Source organism: Arvicola amphibius, chromosome 4, assembly GCF_903992535.2.
Source record: "Arvicola amphibius chromosome 4, mArvAmp1.2, whole genome shotgun sequence".
Classification (NCBI taxonomy): Eukaryota; Metazoa; Chordata; class Mammalia; order Rodentia; family Cricetidae; genus Arvicola; species Arvicola amphibius.
In genome coordinates, this window is record NC_052050.1 from 2457410 (window position 1) to 2482286 (window position 24877).

General features: G+C 50.3%; 1 protein-coding gene across 1 annotated transcript in view; it reads right to left on the minus strand.

Annotated features, from left to right (window-relative positions):
- Positions 1-24877, minus strand: part of Rnf213 (ring finger protein 213) — an 88474-nt gene that overhangs the window by 55832 nt on the left and 7765 nt on the right. Inside the window, exons 3-19 of the mRNA XM_038325573.2 lie at positions 22201-22349; positions 14586-15113; positions 14335-14446; positions 14062-14069; positions 13609-13781; positions 12966-13121; positions 12009-12220; positions 9496-9782; positions 8780-9039; positions 7624-7821; positions 6425-6647; positions 5583-5638; positions 4630-4783; positions 4146-4310; positions 3461-3550; positions 2298-2420; positions 634-814 (exon numbers count right to left, since the gene is read on the minus strand). Coding sequence (XP_038181501.1) covers positions 634-814; positions 2298-2420; positions 3461-3550; positions 4146-4310; positions 4630-4783; positions 5583-5638; positions 6425-6647; positions 7624-7821; positions 8780-9039; positions 9496-9782; positions 12009-12220; positions 12966-13121; positions 13609-13781; positions 14062-14069; positions 14335-14446; positions 14586-15113; positions 22201-22349 — 3075 coding nt within the window. The remainder of the gene's footprint in view (positions 1-633; positions 815-2297; positions 2421-3460; positions 3551-4145; positions 4311-4629; positions 4784-5582; positions 5639-6424; positions 6648-7623; positions 7822-8779; positions 9040-9495; positions 9783-12008; positions 12221-12965; positions 13122-13608; positions 13782-14061; positions 14070-14334; positions 14447-14585; positions 15114-22200; positions 22350-24877) is intronic.

Consider the following 24877-nt stretch of genomic DNA (forward strand, 5'->3'; position numbering starts at 1 on the left):
GCGGGCCCTGTACCTGCTGGGCCATCTCCCCACTCAGTGGGCCCTGTACCTGCCGGGCCATCTCCCCGACTCAGCAGACCCTGTACCTGCTTGGGCCAATCTCCCCACTCAGTGGGCCCTGTACCAGCTGGGCCATCTCCCCACTCAGCAGACCCTGTACCTGCTTGGGCCAATCTCTCCACTCAGTGGGCCCTGTACCAGCTGGGCCATCTCCCCACTCAGCAGGCCCTGTACTCGCTGGGCCATCTCCCCACACAGCGGGTCCTTTACCCGCTGGGCCATGCCCCCCAAGCCCAACTGTAATTCTTGCTGCTCTCGGCATCTGCAGAGTAAAGCCAGTCAGTGTCTATACTGCACTTCACATCCCTTTTCCTGGAGGCTGAGGCCCTAGACTGTTGGGGGCAGTGCCAGACACAGCATGGCAGCAGAGCAGCTAGGATGCAGCAGCTCTCAGTCAGCTGGGACTTTAGTTGTCAAGACGCCCATGCCTGTCCTGGTCCTGGTCCCACCATCCCAGTTGCTTCCTGCATCAGCACAGACCAGCGGGATGTCAGGTCTGCTTTTCTGTCCTGTTCTGCTCCCAGAGGCCAAGAGGGCACCCTCTTCAGGCTCCCCACAGCCGCCACCACATACCACACAGTTTGAAGAGTTGCCTCACATCTGGCCACGTGAGCAGGTATTTGAGGATCTCATCCATGTCCGACACAGCCTCCCCGTTGTGCTTAGGCCAGGACTTGGTTATCACAGCCGACAAGAGAGTACCAAGTTTCTGCAGATCTGGACAGGAGAGCCCCTCAAGGACACTGGTCTGAGACTATAAAGAGAGTAATAAAAAAAATGGTAATAATGTCTTATTAGTTTGTTTTAAAATAAGAGAAACGTGAAAACTTGGTGTTGTGGTACATGACAGTAATCCTAGCATTTGGAAAGGAGTCTAGCCTCAGTCACACAGAAAATACTGAGACTGCGCGTACCCACTCCCTTGGGAAGAGCCGCAGCTTCCATCCCATTCCCTTCTGACTGAAGACAAGTTCGCTGAGTTCTACAGTCTTTGGGGTTGCTTCATTGCAGAGTGGTTTTGTGGTTTTTTTTTTTAATTGCAAACTTTTTATACTATTGTTTTTCTTCTTAAAGTTATTCTTTCAATAATGTTTTAAATCAATTCATAGTGGTTCACAGAGCCTTCAAGGGAATTGCACCAGGTGGTGGTGGTGCATGCCTTTAATTCCAGCACTCAGCAGGGTAGGGGGCAGAAGCAGTTAGATCACTGTGAGTTCAAGGCCACCCTAGTCTACAAAACTTCCAGGAGAGACTCCAAAGCTACACATAGCAACCCTGTCTCCAGGAAAAATGCTCACTGGGTGTGATCAGTGGCTAAGAGCTTGCCTAGCATCTGTAAAGCCCTGGTTCAATGTTCAGCACTTCACAAAAGGAAAAATATGTCGTAGAAATTGTGCTATTTCTGGACAGAGAGATGTCACAGTGGGTGAAGGTGGCTGCTGCCAAACCCAACAACGTGACTCATTCGTTGGGACCCATGTGGTGGAAAGAGAGAATGAGCCCCCAAAAAAGATGTCCTCTGTTCTCCATGCACATGCCCAACACACACACACACACACACAAACACACACACACAGAGGGCGCAATACTCTAACATAATAAAAACATTAATAGGAGGTTCAGTAGGGACAGCACAATCCTCCACATACAGAAAGTGGGCTTTATCTCAGAAGGAACTCAAATGGAAGAAGGGCCTTGCTAGAGCTGAACCTGCAGAAGCGAGAGGGAACAGGGCGCTGAGTGCGCCTCTCCCAATCACGGCCCTTTTCTCAGTCTCCACCAGAGCACAGGAAGATGAACAGAACCTAAAGCTCACCTGCAGCAGTGCTCACAGGGGGCGACTGGGAGATGCTGGGGCCTGTGAGATGCTGGGCGAGGCTGTGTGAGCAGCTGGGAGGTTCTCACCATGTAACCCTGGCTGGTCTGATTCACTACATAGACCGGGCTGGCCTTGAACTCAGAGACTCACCTGCTACTGTCTCTCTAGTACTGGGATTAAGGGTATGTGCCACCACACCTGGCCTAGGAACTGTGGCTTTGCATGGTATTGAATCACCCAGGAAACAGGAAGCCACACTGCTTCTCAAGGAGTTGGAGGAGAACTCTGGATCTCAGCACATGGCTCTGGGCACAAAGGGGGATGATCAGACCCTGTAGGGTCTCAGAACAAGCAGGCTTCAGCAGCCTTTGGGAGGCCACATCAGAAAACCCGTGAGCCCACAGGAAAGGCTAGTGACCTGGCAAGCGGAGCTCACGGCTTCAATGACACACTTCTCAAAGCTCCTGGCCACGCTGTCATGGAGTCCACGATCCTGCCACTGACTGCTGCAGAAGATGGAGATCTGCAAACGGGGCTGCTCCTGCGGACAGAGAGAGGCGTGAGGGCTGTGTGTGCTCAAGGAGGGAGACGTGAAGGCTGTGGGGTTCCTCACTACTGCACGCCAGGGAAGCACCAGGTGTCTTCACCACCCCATGATTTGAGCTTCTCTGCACAGGCACTAAGCACGTCTACAAGGACCGCACTATCCAAGGAACTAATGAAAACAGATTCTGTAGCTAGGCATGGTGGCTCGTGCCTCTGGTCCCAGCACTAGAGAGCCCAAGGCAAGAGGATTGCTGGGAGCTTGGAACTGGCCTGGGATACAGAGTAAGAAATATTCACAAATATTCAAAATTAAAAAGCCTTTTATTTCACTCTGAAAAAGGAAAAAAAACTCCCAACACTTGGGAGACAGAGGCAGGTAGATCTCTGTTAAGTTAGGAGCCAGCCTGGTGTACAGAGCAAGTTCTAGGACAGGCTTCAAAGCTATAGAGCAATCCTATCTTGAAAAACAACAACAACAAAAGCCCCACAATAAACAAAAAACAACACCCCCCTCCAAAAAAACCCACCAAAACAAAACACCAGCACCGGAGCTTGTGAAAGCAGGACAGGTAAATTTTGAAAAATAAGCCATTTTCCTCCCCTTCGGGTTTCCTAGCATCTATCTGAATTTTGGATGAAGCATTCCTATCATGTAAAGTTGGCTCTCCCTGTCGCCAGCTCTTAAGTGTCGCCCGACACTAAAGAGCATTTTTCTGCGTAGTTTTGTTTTTCCCCTTTGATGCTGCTACCATAAGTGGCCAGTGCAGTGTCTGATTATGTGCTTCCGCATATATGGTTGGAGTCCCCATCATGTCCCTGTTCTTCTAAGGGCATCACACAAGAACTTCAACATTCTTCGGAAGTCAAAAGAAAATGACCAAGTCAGAACACATGTCCAGACTCATGGCTGACCCCTGCCTCACCACCATTATCAGCCTTGCACTCAAGTGAACCACACATAACAATTGGGGATGTAAGGTGCCTGGTCTCCTCTATGTTCTTTCATCTCACAGAAAGTGCACCAGCCTCAGGTACCTGCTTGAGCCTTCCTTCCAAGTCTCCCAGCAGCGACCCCTTCCAGCCATACTTCCTGGGGAAGTTGATTTCTACCAGCCGTCGCCACAGCTGCACAACCAAAAAGTGACAACGTCAGCAAAGACTTAATACCACAGCGTGGACAAATAAGGTGGACAGGCAGGTGTGGTGTTACAGATCTGTGGTCCTAGGTACTTGAGAAACTGAGGCAGGAGGGCTGTTGAAGTCCAGGAGTTCAGGGCTGGCCTGGACACCATAGGAAGACCTTGACTCAAGAGCAGTAAGAAAAGGGCAGACCATTATGACGTATGAAGGGCGAGGTCACCAAGCCTCAAGAATCGTGGGGCTCTCAGCTCTTCATGTCACTGGTAAACTGTGCTGGTGGTGAGTCGGCAACACAACCCACTTTGGCCCATGAAGTCACCACCACCCTACCAGTTGTGTGACTACTCTTTGTTTGGAGAAGGGAGTTCCCTAATATTTATCCTGAAAAGTTTCAAACAAACAAGAGAATGTGGAGAACAGAAACATGGCCATGGGTTGATGAGACCTTTCTGTACAGAAGGAGCACAGAGGCTAGGCTTCAGCCATGATCACAGCTCTTGGGATGGTAGTGATGGCTCCCAGTCCCTTATGTCCTCACCCATGTGCCTTTGGCAGCTTCACAGCCCCCAGGAAGCCTTACCGCCATCTCCTCAGGATAGGTAAAGCGGGGAGTGGCTGGACCGGTATAGAAGATGTTTCTTTTAAACATGCTGCGCAGCCAGTTTCTTGTGGTGCTCAGGGCCCCCTGGAAGATGTTTGTCGGCAAGTCTTCGTTATCTGTGGAAACCGGCCCCTCTGTGGCACCCTGCGGGCACGTGAGAAACAGATTACAGAATCTGTGGTCACCATCAAGTCTGATGACCTGAGTTTGATTCCCCAGGACCCACATGGGGGAAGGAGAGAACTGACTCTAACAAGGTGTCCTGATTTCCACACCCATGCCCATGGTGCGGTCTCTATGTCTTTGTATGTCAGTCTCTCACAGGCTGTATTTTCTGCAGGAAGCCCGGGTTGGTTCTCCAATACAGTCAGTCTCCCAGGCTGCACTGTCTGCCGGATGCCCATGCCCTCCAGTACAGCATCCCAGGCTGTACTGTGTATACAGATGTGTGAATCTCACTCACCCCTGGGGGTTTGAGCTGAAGCATTTTACAGACAAGCTCGGCAGACAGGGCAGGAACCTCATAGAACTTTCCGTAGGCTGTGATGTTACAGACAGTTTCATGGAGGGTCAGACACTCAGGTAAGAAGGTCTGTAACAGGGACTCCCCAAGAATCCTATCCACAAAGAGAGGTGGAGAAATCATTGAAATAGTTGACAAATGAGAAGGGGAGAAGGAGTTTAAATATAAAAAAAAAAAACCACAAAACTCTGTGAGGGGTTTGTGAATGGAGTGAGTAAAGATCTGACGGCCTAGCACCTGAGGCTCTGGGTTCAGTCCTCAGTACTGCAAAAGGACAAAAGGGGGAGGGGGGCCTGGGGAGAAAGCTCAGCAGTCAAGTCAGAATACTCGCTGCACTGTCGGGCGACCTGGGGGACGGACCAGCACCACACATTCCTGGGGCTGCAGCTCATGGTACTCCAGACTAAAGAAAAGGTTTAAAGGAGCTGACCACCAGGGCTCCTCTCTCCACTTCCTGACTTCAGATGCAATGTAAGCCCCGCTTGACACTCCTGCCGCCAGGGCTTCCCCTGTGCCCCAGCCCCCAGTATGGACTGTGCTCCCCGACAGTATGGGCTGTGCCCGACACTGAGTCACAATAGACCCTTCTCCAGCAGCCTTTGTCAGGCACTTGTCATAGCCAGGGGAACAGTAATACATTTGATTTGTTTTCTGATTTGATTTGCTGAAGGCAGGCTCGGATATAACAGGTACAGTGAAGGCATGAAGCAAAGGACCATGGGTAAAATCTCAGCCCTGAAGCTGGACAAGGCATCTAATAGCGTGGAAATCATGGCTTAGTTTCCACCTCCCCACGGAAACAACACGTGTGGGAAGCTGAGGCCAATGGGGGCAGCCAACATGCCGCCCAGAGCTGTGTGGAAGCCAAGGCTGCCCTTGGCCTTCCTACTTACGTGGTCTTATAAATGTCCACAAGGTGAATCAGCATTGTAAAGATCCGCCTGACATCCTAGGACAGTGGAGAGAAGAGGTGTGATCACGCTGTGAGTGAGCCAGAAACGCCCGTGTGCACACGAGCACTGGCTTCGGCTTTCCTTCCATCAACAAGGCTGCTCTTGGGAAGAATAGCTGTGCTCTTATCAGGAGCTGTCCACCCTGTTTTGAGGCAGTGTCTCTCATTGGCTTGGAGATCACAATTGACCTAGGCTGGCTTGTAAGGATCTGCCCATTGCCACTCCCCTATGGAATAAAGGGCAGGCCACAGTGCCCTGCATTTCCTGATGGTTCCAGGGATTGAACTCAGATCCTCAAGCTTGTATGGCAAGCACTTTACCAAATGAACATCTTCCCAGGCCAACATACACAATTCTCTATATTTAAAGCCGTGTAGGAAGGGTGGACGACAGCAGCTATGGGACAAGCTCACAACCAAACTCCTTGTAGTTCTGCCCAGCACAACTGTTTAACACTTAAAATAGAACTTAGAAAAGCTATTGACTTCCCCAAGTTCTGTTTACTGAAATAAAGTAGACGCAGGCAAATCAGCCTTTGCCTTTATAGGAAATGTCACCACGTCTGTCTAAAAAAGCCTCATCACACCTAGCTAAATAAACCTCCCCACCTCTAGATAAATCTCTCTCCCTCCTTCCCTAACCCCTCATTGCTCATAGCCCTGAGGGTGAGACCCAGACACCACCCATGAAGTGAGCCCTCTCCCACAGGCCACTCCCAACACCTTAGCGGTTAAACTGTTCATGCTCAGACACCACTTGCTGGTCTGATCCCCACAACACACCTCTAGGTTTTCATGGGAGATCTTCGCCAGTCCTCGAAGCCGATATGAAACCCCTTGAAAACAATCCAGGACACAGGCAGGCACGTGACTCAGGTATTCTGTCGAGTTTTCCAAGTAGGAAGTCAAGCTTTCCAGCGGAACCAGGCTGAACCAGGAGCGGAAGAGGAAGTCATCCACCTGCAGCAGGGCCATCTTAGACTCCATGAACTGGAGAACCCGACTCCTGAGGAGACAGCACAGGTGCAGTGAGGCTGCAGCAGTCAGAACAGGAGCTGCACAGTCCCATTTGAGGTTTGTGATCACCCACGGGAAACAAAAGTCGGTCAGGAATGGAATAACAGCGAGGGAATGGATTCCAAGGGCGGGGTGCTGCTGGCCTTTTCCCTCCAGACCCCGAGAGTCTCCCCTTCATCCCAAAACTGAGAGCAGTGGCAGAACTGGGTGGAGTTGAAAATTTTGTGGGTTCCCTCTCCAATATCGGGGAAAGGGAGGGAATGAGAGGAAGGGAGATGGAGAAGAGGAAATAGGGGAAGGAGAAGAGGGAGGAAGTGGGGAAGGAGGGAAAAGAAAGAAAAAAGGAAAAGTATAGATTTCATGCCTAGAATCTAAGTTTTCTATAGAACTTCTGGTAAGACTTTCTTATCAGAGGGGAGGCCCTGTGTGGAAATACGTTCCCAGTATTGGTCTACTTAGGCCAGCATCAGAGCCTTCTCTCCAGCAGCGCTGTCTGCTGGAGTTACCTGGGCTAGGCAGGGACGGGGAGATGGCTTGTGTAAAAATGCTTCCTGTGCACATGAGGACCTGAGTTCAGACACATGCAAAATACAAATAGTAGCAGCATGTGTGACCCCAGCGGTCCTGTGAGGACACATAGTAGCAGCATGTGTGACCCCAGCAGTCCTGTGAGGAAGTGGGACGTACAGACAGGAAATTGCCCAGAAAATAATTCTTCAGCCACCTAGGCATACATAGTCAGAAAAGAAGAACAGAGACCCAGAAGGAAGGACGAATACTGGAGGTTGCCCTCTGAGCTGCACATATACAGACGAAATAATTAGGCAGAGTTAGAATCATGGTTATCGAAGCCCCTATTAAATAAAAAACAGAAATGACTGCAATGAGAAAAGGGGACTGGATGCCCCAAAGTCAACCGCCTGAGGGTCAGGAATTGGCATCGTAAGTGCAGCTATTCAACTCACTTAGTGGGTGCTTTCTCCCGAAACTGTGCGAAACAGATTCCTTCAAGGCCTGCCCAGGTGTCCTCGGACTGGCTCTTAGAGGCCCTCCTGGGTGGGGACAGCTGCATGCAACGGTGCAGGATGGGTAAGGTGCCCAGCCAGCGGTCCATGTCCTCAGCTATGCACCTGCAGCACAGGTTTACCAAGTACGCACGCCATCTAGAAGGGAACGGAGGTGTCAGTGAGGGGAAGGTGGCCCAGTGGTCCATGACCACTGTCTGCAGAGAACAGGGAACTCTGCGTGGCTGGACAGGGTCCACACCAGGAGATGGGTCATAAGAAAGACATGGAATCCCAGCCCCACCCTGCGGACCCTCACGACTCCCCACAGCAGACTCCTGCCAGAGTCATCTCTATCCACACCACACAGTTGAGGAGTATCTTCACAAACTGGATCAATCACTTGGGTGTCTAAAACATCAAGCCGAAAGGCCAGCGCCCTGTAAGAGCTGCTCAGGGAAGGCTGCCTGATGTAACTTTCATGTCTGACTCACATCAGCCACAAACAATGCTGTGAAAACCCAAGGGGAGGTAACTGGGCTCAAAGAGGTCACCTCCAAACTCACTGTGACCCTGCAAGTGAGAACACGCTTTCTAATCTGTGTGGCACAGGCAGAGCTGGAGGGAACACATCCCTGGGGCTTCCACAGATGCTGAGACACGTGTGCAGAAGCACTCTGTGTGTTCCTTTACAGCAAGATGCCCAGTTTGGCTTCAAATTCATGGGCTCAGAGGATCCTCCCACACTGGCCCGCCACATACCAGGGACCACAGACATGCACCTCGACCCTCAGCTCCATGAGCAGGTGTGGGGCTCATGCCCCAACTCGGCAGGCTGAGGGCAGAAATCTCATGAGTCTGGGCAGCCTGATCTACATAGTAAAACTGTCTCAAAAACCAGAAAAGATGCGGGGGCTAGAGAGGTGCTCCGTGGCTGAGGGAACTGCTGCTCCAGGAGAGCCCAGGTTGTGTCCGGTGTCCATGTTGGCTCACACCTGTCTGTAACACCTTCTGGCCTCCATAGGCAGCAGGAATACACATGGTTCACAAACATACATGCACATGAAATATCTGTACACATAAAATAGAAAATAAAGAAGAAATGAAGAGGAAATACTTTTGAGGTTTGCTGAGGAGGGGGCTCAGGTCACTGTGAAGAGCTTCTGGCGGGCCAACGCTCGGAGTGAGGAGGAAGCAGAGCATGTCCAGGTCATTTTTAGGGACAACAAAGTCCACTGATTCCACCATGAAAAGGACGGTCAGGCCCAACTTTAGTCCACTCCTCACAGGGCAATCGGCAGGCAGAGAGTCCCCGCTCTTCCCTTCCAGGAAGGGTGCCATCAGGGTTTTCACATGCTCCCACAGGTGCGCCCTCACCTGGTCCCGGGAGGGAAAGATGTGTGAGCTCTGCAGGGGACATCAGCGGCTAGGCACTGTGCCAGGGACGGGGGCACCAGTGCCAGGGACCGGGTCACCAGTGCCAGGGACTGAGGAACCAGTGCCAGGGAGGGCCTCACTTGCCTCTCTCCCTGGCTTCATCACTGAAGCACACAGATGCTCAATCCCCAGCCCTACAGGATGGAGGTATAGGAAGAGACATCCTAGGGACAGCCACACCAGTGTAGGGTGTAATGAGGAGCCCACCCCTTCTGGGAGAGCACAGTACCAATGCTGAGGGTGGGGCACAGAGGCACCTTTCAGAAAGATGGCGTGAGGTCCTCCTGCCCCCATCCATACTTGACCATCACAGTACAGGGGTCACCTAGCCTCTAGCTGGTCAAGGGACACTGCCTGTCTACTCCAGAGCTGCTGGTAACAGTGGGGAATGGGTACCTCTCTCTCTTTGTATTGCAGACTGGACCATGGTCGCCTAGCCTGCCCTTCATGGACCATAGGCATTCGGACCACAGAGTAAAACTGCAGGAACTGGGTCATGAAGCTCTGCAGGTTGATGGCACTCCAGGGCTGGAGGACACTGAAGATGCGATCCAGCATGACCACAGCGGCAATCTTCTTTCCTCTCACCAGCTTCTGTCTTGAGCCATCAGTGAAGGAATCAAAAAATCTCTGGATCTTCCCAGGAGGCTTCATGCAGATTATGTCGTCATACTGATGCCAGTCTGCGGGGACAAAAGAACCCCATGTGGTGAGCTCCAAATCCCCAAGGCCTGGTCTCCCCTGGAAGGCAGAAATGTCAGGGGGGGGCAGCCTGAGGCAGGAAGAAAGGAAAACCCAGGTGATCAGCCCACTCTATCAGACTCTATCAGCGAGCACAGGGTGTAACTGTGCAGCCCACAGTGAGTAATGTGCAGCTGGGCTGTTAGTGTGCTGTTGGCGTGTATAACGCTCTGGGAGGGATCACTGGGAGAGGGCTGTTAGCATGTATAACGCCATGGGATGTAGATCTGTGGTAGCATGCTGTTAGCATGTCTAACACACTGGGATGGATCACTAGAAGAGGGCTGTTACCATGTCCAAAGCCCTGGGATGAATCACAGGGAGAGTGCTAGCTTAGCATGTATAAAGCCCTGGGTTTAGACACCATAAGAAACTTTCTCAGAGGCCCTGATGAGAGGACAAAGGGAAGTTTACTTCTATGGTCCTTGTCCAAAGTGGACTTGGCAAAGCCAATTGAGGTCTGAGCCAGCGCTTCAGAAGAGCAGAGGTCAAGGTTTCTGGGGACCTAAACTCCTCTTCTTGGTTATCATTCCTAAGGCATCTGTATCTGAGGAATACCGTGTTCTTATTGCCTACATTGCCTGATTTAGCTCTGATGACCTTGGTCTTTTTCCCTCTACAAATACATTATAGGTACTCGCACATACACATAAAATAAAAAATAAACCTGTCTTTAAAAATTTTTAAAGACCAGCATGGGTAACAAGTCAAATCCTGTCCTTAAAAAAATGATGGGAAGTCCAAGGAAGGAGAGGGGTGGAGTGGGGGTATGGGTGGAAGGGAGGGGAGGGAAGGGGGAGGAGATGGAAATCTTTAATAAAAAAAAAAAAAAAAAGAAAAAAAAATGGGAAAGGCGGGAGGTAGTGACGCCCGCCTTCAATCCCAGCACTCGGGGGGCAGACTGGCAGATCTCAGTGAGTTCGAGGCCAGCCTGGTCTACAAAGCAAGTTCCAGAATGGGCAGGACTGTTACACAGAAACCCTGTCTACAAAACAGCAACAACAAAATCATGGGAGCTGTGGGGACAGTTGAGTTGACGAAGGCCCTGCTGACACAGCTGAGAAAGTTGTCCTCTGACCTCCGCAAGCACGCTGTGGCATGTGTACACGCACACACACACTCACACATGATGCAGGGCAACAACGCAAGCACAAGCAAGCACATGCAAACTCACAGTGAGTAAGTAAAATTGGCCAAGACAACCTATCAGGGGACCAAAAGCACAGTCACTAATGACGTGCTCCCAACCAATCACACACACCAGCAGTGACCGGCAGTTTGAAAACGACCAGCAAGAAATATTCCTGCCGCAGCTTAATATCCCTAACTCCATAAAAGCCCCAACGTTTTTTTTTTACAATAAATAAATATTCTGCATTACAATTTCTTAGAGTCTGTGTTGTGGCCTCCATGTCTTCCCACCCCTGCTGGGAAACAGGGATCGCACAAAGGGAGCAGCAACAAGCCCGCAGAAACTACACACATGTACAAATCAATGTAATAAAATACTTCTAAAGTTATGTCAATGCTGAGAGCCTGGGTTCCATCCTCATTACCAGGAAAAAACCAAGTCCACACTGAGCAAAGGCAGGAGGACAGTCTGGAGCTGCTTCAGCAGCTAAACCACACACAGAGGAAAGGAACCCTTTCAGGACTCTGCCTCTGACAGAGGGACAAGAAGTGACTGTGGCAGATGCCTGGGCAGGTCCTCAACAGTTCTGTGGCCCTTCTGTGGAAGGACATCAGGCTGTGAGCCCAGCAAGACAAGGCCAGCGAGCAGCAGAACACGGGGGGGGGGGGGGGACACACACCAGGGTGCCCTTCCAAATGCTCCAGCCAAATGGAGTTATGTAAGTAACATACGGGAATGAAGACAGATGGTGAACATGGAAAAGATTCTAAATGTCACTGTCAAAGCAGACCCCCGCCCCTCCTGCCCCACCCTCAGTCACCTTCCATCCCAGCCAGACCTTTATACAGCTCCTTCCATCCAGCTCCTTGATGGGAGACTTTCCCTTGTACATTAACATTGACACAGTAAAGGGTTGAATCAAACCCCCTTCCCAAGGCAGCTTTACTCAGCATCAAGGCAAAGGCAGGCAGTGCCAAGCAGAGGACCCAAAGACCCAGGAGCTGAGCTGACCCATTCAGGCCCCTTGATGGCTTACCTCCAGTGCCCAAGTGGGCAGAATCCACCAACAGACTGCGGTTCACATGCTCGCCTTTCTTCTGTGGGGGCTCATAGATAAATTCGTAGTCTACGGCATCCTTGCTATTGCCACCACGGTGAATGACATACTTATAAGGGATGGGTTTGTTCAGGCTCTGCCTGGGAATGACCATGCTGCCCTCAACGAGAGACCCGAGCTCATGAAGGTCTCTATGGAGAAACATAATATGTCATTTACCAGAGGACACATGTCGTGAAGCCCAGCCCCAAGGTTATAGTGCTTTTAGAACAGGACATGCTTTCCTGCCAGAACCCAGAGAAGGGAAGCACAATAAGGTGTGGGGGGAATGCGTGCTGGAGAATGTGTGTTAGACATTCCTTCAGTCTCAGCAGCGGTAGTTCACACCTTTAATCCTAGCTTTCATGAGAGAGAGGCCGGCTGATCTGTGAGTTCAAAGCCAACCTGGTCTACAGAGCAAGTTCCAGGACAGCCAGTGCTACACAGAGAAACCCTGTCTCAAAAAACAAACAGGCTGGAGAGATGGCTCAGAGATTAAGAGCACTGGCTGCTCTTCCAGATGTCCCGAGTACAATTCCCAGAAACCATATGGTGACTCACAACCATCTTTAGTGAGATCTGGTGACCCCTTCTGGCCTGCTGGCAGACATTCATACAGAACACTGTATGAATATACGTTAAAATAAAAAAATCTAATAAACAAAAAATCCCCACCCATTTTCCACCAATCATGGTAGAAGGCAGGAGGATTACTGTGAGTTTCAAGTCAGTCAGGACTACAAAGTGAGACTCTATTTCAAACAAACGAAAACAGGAGAAGAAAAAGAAAAAAAAAGCAAAGGAAGAAAAGGAAGGAGAGAGTGTGCCCAACTGCTTTGGTCACATGACTATTGATGAGGACAACACCAGCACCCCCCACCCCTTCCACATACTCACTTGGTGTAGTTCATCTCGCAAGCATCAGTCCAGGGTTCCTTCCCGAGCCCCTCTCCTCCTCTGACACACACTCTGTTGTTGTCAGGGTTGAATGAGAAGTCATGGGAGACAATGGCGTGGAAGTACACAGTGACTCCATCCTCTGGGTTAAGTGTTCTGGGAAGAGTGAGAAGGAAACACCAGCTGCCGGGGTGCATGCACACATGCAGGAATAAGCACACATGCACAAGAGTACACACACGCACACACACCATGCTTATTTCTCTGATGTACGTTGACACCCCTAAGTACCAGGCATTCAGACTCAGACACAGCGCCCCCAGCAGGCTGCTGCTTCTCCCCAGCTAGTTAAGGAGGACATCCAGCTCCAATGTGCTAGTGATCTTGCGGGTGGGGTGGGTTAGGAGTCTGGACAGTGATGGCTTCATCCAGGAGAGCTCCTTAGAGTCACATTGACTGTGAGATACCCAGGGACCAACAGGAAAGAGGTTTGGGTCTGGTGTCCCAGGTAGCCCCACCCAGGGCTGTCGTCCCAAAGATGAAAGTGCCAAAGGCACTGAGAAGAGATGCAGGCTGGGCATGACAGGAGCTGCATGGCTCTGGCAGAGCTGTAACACGGGTGCTGCAGGAGGCCACGTCCCACCTCATTGCAGCCTCTGGTGCAGCAGCCTTCTGGTTTCTCTGCTCCTTTTGGTTTTTCAAAGCAGCTGCGTAATTTCTGCTCTCTTCTGGCTTCTTCTGGTCTTCTGGTTGGGTGTTCGCAATCTCATCTGTGTTCCTCCCAGTCTCAGCCAACTTGCCTTTCGGTTTAGCGTCCTGGAGCAAACAATTAGATCCCAGTGCTTAAGACATGTCTCACAGCAGCCAGAGCCACAGCCGTCCTTGCTCAGAACTGGGCAGTCTTCTGGCCGGCTTACCATGGCCTGCAGGAGCCCCTCTTCAACCTTGTCCACAGTCTCTCTATCCCTCCCCAACTTCCCTTTTCTCTGAGAACAGGCTCACCACGTTCTACCTTAGGGCCTGGGCTCATGCCATTCCCCGTCAGGGCGCTTTCCTTGTCTGTGGCTAAACCCTCACTCCTGGATTCTATTCCCACAGCATCTCCTCAGGTTTCACCCAGCCACCCAAGAGGAGGGACCCCCCTCCTCTCAGGACCCTTATCAGACCCTTTGTTTCCTCAGGGAACTTTTTCCTTCCCGCCTCTGTCTAGCATAGGGGTTCCATGGAGACAGGCTCTGCCTCCCATATGACATCACCATAAACACTGGGCAGCCATTGAGAGATGCCGGGCTGAGGAAGGACCACCAGGAGCCCTGCATACTGGACACCTCTTGGCAAGTCAAGCCTCTACCTGGTGTTGGTGGTCTACCTACCTTGGTGGCAGCAGGACTCACAGGGGATGGTTTCTGTTTCTGACCACTGTCTCTTTTTTCTTTCCCATCCTTCTCTGGATTGGCTCCCTTGGCTGTAACATCAACTGGCTGGAAGAAACGGATCACCCGAACCCTAAGTCACGGTGGTAAAATGAACACTGACTCTGTGGCTTCAGTCAGGACCAGCCACAAGCTGAGTAACTCCGAGGGGAGCCCCACTCCCATGCCACCGCGCCCAGCAGCTCACCTCTGAGGCAGCCAGCTCTGCAGTCACAGGCCCTTTTTCCTTGTGTTCAGACTTCTGTCCCTTAGATTCAGGCAATGGGGCACTCTGAACAGCATCGGTAACCTTAGCGGGGTCTTTGCAGGCAGAAGGGGCTGGACCACAGTGCCCCTTTTGAGGCAGGTCCTCGTCCACTGAAGCTTTAGAAGTGCTGAGGCCCTTAACTTCTGTGTGGTTACTGGGGTCAGGGTTCCTCTGGGCCCCACCTCCAATGCCACGGTCTGTGCCTGTCCCACTGTGACCCTGCAGAGGGAGGCTGCTGTCTTCGGCATGCACACAGCCGTTCTCCATTGGCATAGTCACCGTATGCTGTGACTGGCCAGGCTGGCTACCCACACCAGCCTGCTGGACTTGGTTCTGGGCCAAGGTTGAGTCCTGGGATCCAAGGCTTGAAGGCATATCCAGACTCCAGAGACCAGAAGACGTGGAAGACAAGGAACCTGCCTCTGAGGAAGTGGTGCTCTGGTTTCTCCTCTTCCTCTTCTTTTTACTCTGAACAGAGAGATGTTTGTTTACCCTTAGACTCCATACCCCCAGCACTTCCCTCCAGGTGTCTGTCCAAAACCTCAAGCAGGTGGCGCTGGCTGTCCAAACCACGCCTGGATCTATCGCACCGCACGACACCTTCTTTGTTTTATTATCTTGTCTATGAGAATTCTGCCTACAGGTGTGCTGGTGTCAGAGAAGGAGGTGAGCCTCCACATGGGTGCTGGGAATCGAACACGGGTCCTTTGCAAGAACAAGTGCTCTTAACTACTGGGTAAACATCTTTAGCTTTAGCAGATACTAACTGAACAAAGGGAGGGGGATGGAGCCAAGGAGCAAGTGACAGGCAGGGCCACACACTTCCTTCTGCCAGAGCCTGAGCCTCCCTTAGACTCACTTCTGATAGGATACACCTGGGGATCCTTTTGGACATTAGCAACATTCACAGGCTCTCCACACATGACACCTTGGCATCACATGGCACAAAATGGCAGTGAATTTAAGGACGAGAGTGAGAAGCAGCGATTCCCTGGCTAACCCAGGCAAGGCTTCCCACCTCAGTAACTTGGCCAGAACCTGAGGAACTTTGCTTGTCAGGACCCCAGGTTCAGGAAGATTGACGGAGACCCTGCATCAGGTGACTCAGGACACCTTGAACTCCAACGATAAGAGACAAGGACCTACCATAGACCAGTGAATTACACTAGCTGGGAAAAAGAAAACAAAAACCGGGTTGCATCTTCACCCGGGTGAGTCCCCAGAATCCCCAGTGAGCCTGTACCTCAGGTACTTCAAAGAGTGAATTCTTGGCCTGAGAACCAGCATCCTCAACTGTGTGCTACAAAACAGAGAGCAGATCTGGAGACATAGCTCAGTCAACAGAGTATCGGCTGAACATGCACAGGGTCCTGGATTCCGTCCCTGGCACCCTTAACCTGGGCACAGCAGTTATATCCCTTGGAAGTTGGTGGCAGGAAGACCGGAAGTTCAAAGTCATACTGAGTCAAACTACATAGTGTGTTTGGAGGGGAAAAAAGTTTTCAGAGAATAAATTTAAGGGAGAAACGGGTGTGAGCCACTATGCCGGCTGCCCCTTCACTTTCTGCCATGTCCAAAGTTGGAAGCCTGGAGCAGACTTCATCTTTGATGCCTTTCCTGAGTCCACTCCTCCTTACCCTACTTGCCTTTACCCCTCCATGACTGAATCAGACCTTCCCGGCTTGGGTCCTGTTGGTCCCAGATGTTGTTGGGACCATTTGTGGAGATACACTCGACTCCGTATCTTCCATTTCATGGTTGGCTGAGGGATGTAAGACTACAGGTCGGGCTGGAGAGGTGGCTCGGCGGTTAGGAGCACTGGCTGCTCCTCCACAGGACCCAGGTTCAATTCTCAGCACCCACAGAGCGACTCACAACTGTCTGTAACTCCAGTTGCAGGGGATCTGACACACTCTTACAGACATACTTGCAGGCAAACATCAATGCACATAAAATAATTATAAACCAGAAGAAGATGATGACAAAGAAGAACACGAGCCAGGAAGGGTCTTCGGGCCATGCTCGAACAGAACTTTGCCTCTGGGGGAGCAGGAAGTCACGAAGCCAAGGCCTGCCTTTGACTGCAAGACCCGTGAGGCAAGCCTCAGAGACAAGACCATGTCCCGGCTTCTGTTTTCCACGAACCACCTTCTCTGCTCTGGCATCTTTCCAGTCCTCCCTTTGAGCAAACTGGCACCACCTGAGGCTTGTTCTGGGCTGGGCTCCTCCAGAGCCATAGGGCACACACCTAACCAGCCTTTCAAAGATAACTTTCCTCAACTGTACAGAAGGCACATCTGTGAGATGATGTGAGTCCTGGTACTCAAGTGTCTACAAGAGGAAGGATCTGCAGGTGGGACACTGCCACCAAGTGGCGTCCCTAAGACAAATGTTAGCCCTGAGACACAGGGGGCCAGGTATCCGAGGGGGCACAGGCAGCAGTGAATGGTCATCTGGCCACAGAGCTGCCTGCAGTCCCCACTGACAGCCACATGCTGTACGAAACCCAGTGAAGACGCCATGCTGTCTCAGTCCTGGTCATGCCTTCTCTGACTAAGGACACAGTGGTATCTGGGTGCGTTTCGAGGACCTGAGTTCCCGCCCACCTCATGACTGGTCAGGTGACCCTAGATGGTTTACTAACCCACCATGTGCCTCAGTTTTTCCTCTCGTTAAGTGGATGTCCCTATGTCCTAGGGTCATCGTAGAGGCGGACAGATAGAACAAAGCAGGTCTGGAGTTGTCGAGGTTACAAACAAGGTGGCATCATGTGGCTATGACCAATTATCAACGGAGAGGTCTTGGAAGCACTCTAAGGAGAGTGTGTGTCCACTGTCCCCTCTCTACCTCCCTGTGATGTGGGATGTCCTTCAGTATTTGTTCCTCTTATTGGTTAATGAATAAAGCTGCTTTGACCTATGGCAGGGCAGAATATAGCCAGGCTGGAACAGATATGGAGAGTGGGCGGGGTCAGAGAGAAGCCATGTAGCTGCCTAAAGAGACAGATGCTGTAACCTGGAACCTTACCTGTAAGGCCACAGCCTCATGTTGATACACAGATTAACAGAAACGGGATAATTTAAGATGTAAGAGCTAGGTAGGGAAACATCTAAGTCAGTTGCCAAACAGTGTTGCAATTAATATAGTTTTGTGTGATTATTTGGGTCTGGGTGGCCAGGAAAGGAACAAGCAGTCTTGGGTTACATCCCTGCTCTGACATCTCCCTGCTCTCAGCCATGTGATGCGGGGAGCGGGGCTCTGCCCTTGCTTTGGGGTGAGTCCTTGTAGGTTATGAGCTTACAACACTGATTCCTATTGCTTCGGATGCTTCTCCATCAAGGATCAGGCTCCCAAACCCATCACAGCTCATGAGGTTTAAAAGAAGCTTTTTTTTCCTTCTATAGAGGCCACCCTAAGAAGCATCCACTCGTTCCCTAAACCGTGCAGGACAGGTAGGCCTGTGGAGGCCATAACACGGGGGACAGGTCCAGGGTAGCTAATCACAAATATTGGGAGACTAAGAGGCATCAACACCAGGAATCGCAGACAGAGCCACACATAGACCCTTTGTCCTGAGCATCTGGATCAAGTCTCACCCCAGGATACCAGTGATGTGAGAAACCAAGTCCCTTCAACCAGTTCCAGCTGGCTACTCAGTGGTTTGTAACCAAAAAATTTTTAAAGGTTCAAATGGTCAAATAAACATTATGTTGTCTCCTTACCTAAGTGCCATTCTGCTGATGACACAAATGTCAGACACAAATGTCAGACTCTTACAGACAAACACATGGTACAGTAGGCCCCTCATGGCATCTGGTCCCTGACTTCAGACACCTTAGCTCAGAACTGCCCCCTCCCAGATCTGAGCCCAAGCTATGACCCTGCCTGGTCAACATCCCCAGTCTGGGCAGTCACACCCTAAGTAAGTCTGCACTGCCACACCCAGGGGCGGCTCAGCCCATCAGCCATCCTCAGTTATCTGAGACAGGCATTTGGAGTGTGGCAGTGACTCAGCAGCCAAATGCTGGGGATCATGGGGGTGTAATTGAACAACTGTGCTCTCAAGGTACCTGCTCAGCATCCACAATCTCAAACCCGGCTGTTTCCTTCTTCTTCCTCTTGCTGGGAAGGCACTGAGAACCTTCTGGGCCACCAGCTGTGTCCTCAGAAGTATCTACAAAAAGCCCAGGGTCCACTTCCTGTTGAGACACAACCCCTCTCATACAGGGGAGGGTTACCTCCTGCTCTGCTCCTGCAAGATCCAAAGAAGCTTCCACCTCAGAAAAAGCCCAGGAAGGCCACTTCCTTACAGGGACCAACCCAGCTCTCCAGCATCTTTGAGAGTCTGGCACCATTGGCGGAAGGTGCAGGGACACTAAGGAAGGACTCTGACGGTGTTCAGAACAAGTATGTGTGGTGCACTGATGGGCAGGCACACCAATGTCCAGTGTAAACAAGCTTTGTTCGTCTGCTTCGATGGAATACTTCGGGGATACTAGACAGGTAGGTCACCAAAGAAAGAACCGAGCTAGAGGTCTCCAGAGCCTGGCCTCTCAGCGGACACACAGATTGAACACCTCCCCCACCACCCCCCAGCACCTCAAGCAGCCTGGGAGGAAGAGCTAGTAGGGCTCTTCCACACAATGCACCTGGCACCTTCCCTTCGTGCAAGACATACAAACCCACTAGCCCGAGAGGAAGCAAAAAGGTAGCAATGAGCACCCTGTTTGTTAGCACAAAGAAGCTACCCACAGAAAAGACGGAGTCGAAGCCAGTTGCCAAAAGGTTTCCCTTCCTGATATTAAATCTCTCCGCTGCCAACATAGCACACCAAACCAAGCTGATTTAAGAATTAAAAGTCCACTGTGTGGTGGTGGTGCGTGCCTTTAATTCCAGCCCTCAGGAGGCGAAGACAGATGGATCTCTGTGAGTCACAGGCCAGCCTGGTCTCCAGAGCAAGCTCCAGGACAGGCTTCAAAGCTACACAGAGAGACTGTCTTGAGCTACCCTCCCCCACCCCCACCCTCCAAAAATAATTAAAACTCCAGTTTTTTTTTTTTTTTTTTTTTTTTTTTTTTTTTTTTTTTTTTTTTTTTGGTTTTTCGAGACAGGGTTTCTCTGCAGCTTTTTTAGAGCCTGTCCTGGAATTAGCTCTTGTAGACCAGGCTGGCCTCGAACTCACAGAGATCCGCCTGCCTCTGCCTCCCGAGTGCTGGGATTAAAGGCGTGCGCCACCACCGCCCGGCTTCCAGATTTTTTAATGAGTACAGTGTTTTTGAATGGTCCTCTGACTGAGAAGACAGGGAGAAGAAACCAGGAAAATCGCAATGCAGCCGTTTAATTTCCCTGCAGCCATGGTTTTGAGCATCTTTCCAGGAAGAGCTTTCTGAGACTGGGCAGAGTTGGGGGGGGGCAGGACAGGTGGAGCACCTCATGCCACCCACTGGCTCCACTACCCATGAAGATCTGCCCACCCCCAGCATGGAAACATCAATCCATCTCTGCCGGTACCTGCCTCAGTGCCCAGTGCTGAAGCATCACAGGACTTAGGAAGCATCGCATGCACTGACAGCCACTCTTTAAAGTGCACTTACAGGTGAAGGACCATGGGTTGTAGGAACACACACACAAAGCCCCACAAGCCATTCACCAGCCAACCCCACTAGCAGCCACGTGCGCGCTTTCCACCCGGTCCATTCATTGCATTAGTGCTTTTTTTTTTTTTTACATTTTTTAAAAAAGATTTGTTTGTTTTTTTATTGTGCATATCTGTCTGGGGTGGGTGGTGGAATGTGTGCAGGTGACTGCAGAGGCCAGAAGAGGGCGACAGATCCCCTGGAGCAGGCGTTCCAAGTGGGTTGTGAGCTGGCAGGTGTAGGTGATGGGTCCTTGGGAAGAACAGAAAGTGCTCTTAACTGCTAAGCAGATTCTTCTCTCCACTCCCCGGTCCATTTTAGAGTGACCAATTCCGTGAGATTCAGCAGTCATGGTGCTACTGGTCACCACCTCTCTCTAATAGGTTCCCGTTCTCATCAGCTGAAAGGTGCAGCTCCGACCAGATCATGCCCTTCCCCTTACCCAGTCAGAGGCAACACCAACCCCTCTTCCTGAGATGCACCTACTTCATAGTTGGTGTCCGGGAACCATCCCACTGGAGTGTTGCTAATGCACACTGTCTGTGGTGCTGGTTCGAATCCCGGCTCTTGTGCATACTACCTGCAGTCTTCCCTACGCTGCACCTCCAGCACAGGGATTTCTCTAGAACAATATCACTGTTGTCTCTCATTCTAGATAGCCCATCCTATTGTCTTTGCGACTCCGTGCTTTCTGGCTAGAAACTGCCTGTTACACAAAGAAGAATCCCTTGTGTGTGGCCGGCTGCTCATGGACTGCTTCAACACTCTCTCTGGGAGTCTGGCTTTTGTTGATTTTACATTTTAATTTATTATGACTATTGTTATTTTTACTATTATTTTATGTATTGGGGTGTTTTTTACTGCATGCATGTATGTGTGCTACATGTATGCCTTGTATCCATGGAGGCCAGAAAAGGTATCCAATTCCCTAGAACTAGAGTTACAGACAATTGTGAACCACCGTGTGGGTGCTGGGATTTGAAACTGGGTCCTCTGGAAGAGCAGCCACTGCACTTAACGGCTGAGCCATCTCTCCAGTCACACTCTTTTATTTGTTTCGTTTTGTTTTTGATAAAAGGTCTCACTTTGCAGCTCTTGCTCTCTTGGAACTTCCCTGTCAATCAGGCTAGCCTTGAACTCAGATATCTGCCTGTCTCTGCCTCTCCAGTGCTGGAAAAAAAAGGTGTGCAGACACACACAACTTAAAATTGAGTTTTTAAAAACAAATTTGCCAAGTTTTTGACAATGATTCCTTCAGCTACTTCTTCCCTCTAATTCTGAAATACAAGCTAACTGTCCCTTTGGCTTGGTTTGATGCTGATACAGTCTTACTCTGTTACTATGTAGCTGGGGCTGATCTGGAACTCAGCTTCAATCTCTTTCCAAACAATTGAATGACAGGATGACAGGCATCACCACACCCAGATGCTACAGGCACCTGGTTTGGAGGAGGTTGAGACAGAATCTCACAGTGGCCCAGGCTGGCAAGACTGGCCTTAAAGGCTCCATCTTCCTGCCTCTGCCTTCTGAGAGTTGAGCTCACGGGTAAAGGTCACCACCACACCCATGCCAAGGTTTTCCCAGGTTGCACTTTCTGTGTGCTGTCATACTGAGGCTTTCTAGTTATTTTAAGACTTTTTCTGATGACAGATAGACAGCCTTTGGTTTGGACTTCTTCCTTTCCCTGCGAGGAGATCACACATCTATTCTTCCGAGTGTGTTCACACCCTACTAGGGTTTACTCCTGTGTCATCTCTGTTCTCTGATTAGATTGGAACTCACTGGTTCTTTTGTTTAGTGACTGAGAGGTGACCAACCCCAGGAACCGGAACCAAAGAGCTCACATCAGGAAACAGCTTGAGGCAGAGCAGAGGGTGCAAGAAGCATATAGGCAGGCAAAGCAGGTGTGGCTCGCTCACCATTTGGATGGTCCAGGAGGCATCAGACTCCTCTGGGTTCTCCAGCTCCTTGCTGGAGCCTGGGGACTCCTCCTCTTTCAGCTCTTCCCCCTGCTCAGTCTTCCCCTCTGAGGCTGACGCCACCACGAAGACATCATTGTTCGCAGAATCTGTTGGGGCAAGTGAAGGTAGGATCACACCAGAGAAGAGCAGCAAGTTCCAGGGAGGACAAACAGCACCCCTCGCCCCCACCAATATCCCCTGAGAGCCACCTTCTCTGAGGCCTTGTGTGTTCTATCTGCTCCCAGATTTACAGGGCAGGACCAGAGATTGCAGAACCAGGGGACAAATAGGATGGAAAAACAAAACAAAACAGTATGGCCTGAATGCCCACCCACTCCCAATGTCTACACCAGTGGATTCCCCAGTGCATGCAGGATGCCCGCAGCATGATTTGTTCCCCTTCCCCCACCAAACACACCCACTCTTTATTTAGGTAGTGACCCTACTCCAAGCACCTTTAATGAGCAATAGCTTGGGGATCCCTGCCTTGCATATCTTGCTGGATGTCACACAGAAGCTTCAGCACAACTAGCCAGACCACCCCCAAAATGACAAAGGAACCATATACAGAGTCTAGCCTCCATGTGACCTACAGGTAAATAAGGATCCCTTTTGGTGTGGGAGGTCCTTCTCGCTGTGTGTTGCTTTTATTGGCTAATGAGTAAAGAACTACTTTGAGCCTTTGGCAGGGAAGAACAGAACTAGGTGGGGGAAAGACTAAGCTGAATGCTGGGAGAGAGAAGGGCAGAGTCAGAGAGACGCCATGGAGCCGCCACCAGAGTCAGACATGCTGAAACTTTGCCAGTAAGCCACTGCCACATGACAATACACAGATTAATGGACATTGGTTAAATTAATATGTGAGAGTTAGCCAATAAGAAGTTTGAGTTAATGGGCCAAGCAGTGATTTAAATACAGTTTCTGTGTGATTATTTTGTGACTGGGAGGCCAGGACCAATGAGCAGCTGCCTCCCACTACACCCTTTGATCAATGATTTATCTCCAATAGCATTCCTGTCCAGCTGCAAGCTGCAGGGCAAACCGAAAACAGTTCCCACCCAAGGACAGAGCTGTGGAGAACGAGGAGGACACCAGCACCAATGTCTAATCCTAAGGACTCCCACTGGCTCCTCAGAGAAGCCCCACCCATACCCACACACTCACACAGATTAGGCAGCTTCAAAGCCCCCAAATTTTGTGACATAACTACACAGGCCCTTGGGTGCCTCTCTTTCCTCGAATGAGCCCTATCTCCCTGTGTCACCCAGACACACACTTGTTTTGTTTTACTCTCTGCTGTGGCAGAGGTCAAGGACATGGCTGCACCTAAATATAATCCAGCCATGACCTCTGAGGGGTCCTCAGGCCAGCAATGCCCAGTCATGTGTCTCAGTGCTGGTGACATATGCGCACCTATCCAGAGCTGTGTCCCACACACTCACTTCAAACGTCAAACCTGAGTCTGAATTTTACCTACAATGTCTGCTTTCAAACTTGGCTGTCTCTGAGCTTGCGCTCTGCCTCACACGCCACATGGTGCCTGGAACCTTCTCTTAGCCTGGCTTCCTAACTGCTCGCCAAGGCCCCATGCTCCTGTGGCTCTACTTCCTCCCTGAGCCCCTACCAATCCCCTTCTCCCCACACTGTCTGCTCACTGCCATCAGCATGCAGATCTGGAAGGCAGAAACACACTGCCTGGGTTCCCATGGGAGCACCCAGTGCCCAGACACAGGAGAAACTCAGGTTCTGTTGAGTAAAGATGCTACCTAACAGGCTGATGCAAAAATCATCTAAATGGCCAGGAGACAGAATTCTCCTTTAATCCCTAGCAGAGGCAGGAGGATCTCTCTTTGTGCCAGGCCAGGCATGGCTATACAATGAGATCCTGTCTAAAACAACACAAAATCCTCTAAATGCACATACATACATGAACATGTACATATAACAGGCCTTTCTTTGGACCCATAGTTCCCATATAATGACACAGACTTACTATGTATAAAACCCTGACCTTAGCTTAGACTTGTTCCCAATTATCTCTTAAAACTTAAGTTAACACATTTATATTAATCTAGATTCTGCTACATGGCTTCTCTTCATTACCTTACATCTAACTTCCTCGTGCCTGACTGGTGAATCTCCTATGTCCTGGACACTTTCCCAGAGTTTCTATCTCTTCCTGGATGTCCTGTCTGTCCTTTCCTGCCTAGCTAATAATCGTTCAGCTTTTTATTAAACCAGTCAGAAGGTGCCTTACTTAGGCAGGTGAGGTAAAACCAAGACACAGCTTCACACAGTGTACAAACAGATTATCCCAACATCTCCTCCTTTTAGTCCAATAAAAGGCTCTTTCTCTAACATATACATGCATACACACACATATATACATGTGCATATGTACATTGGCAGATGTATTGTACATATACATTACAAAGACACATACATAAATACATATACATGTGCATACACACATGCTTAGACATATACATGAACACATAAACATTTACAAAGACACATCAAACATATACATGTGTATACATAGATATACTTATGCACACATATATTTACAAAGACACATCATACATATACATGTGTATACATATAGACATATGAACATATACATTTACAAAGTCAC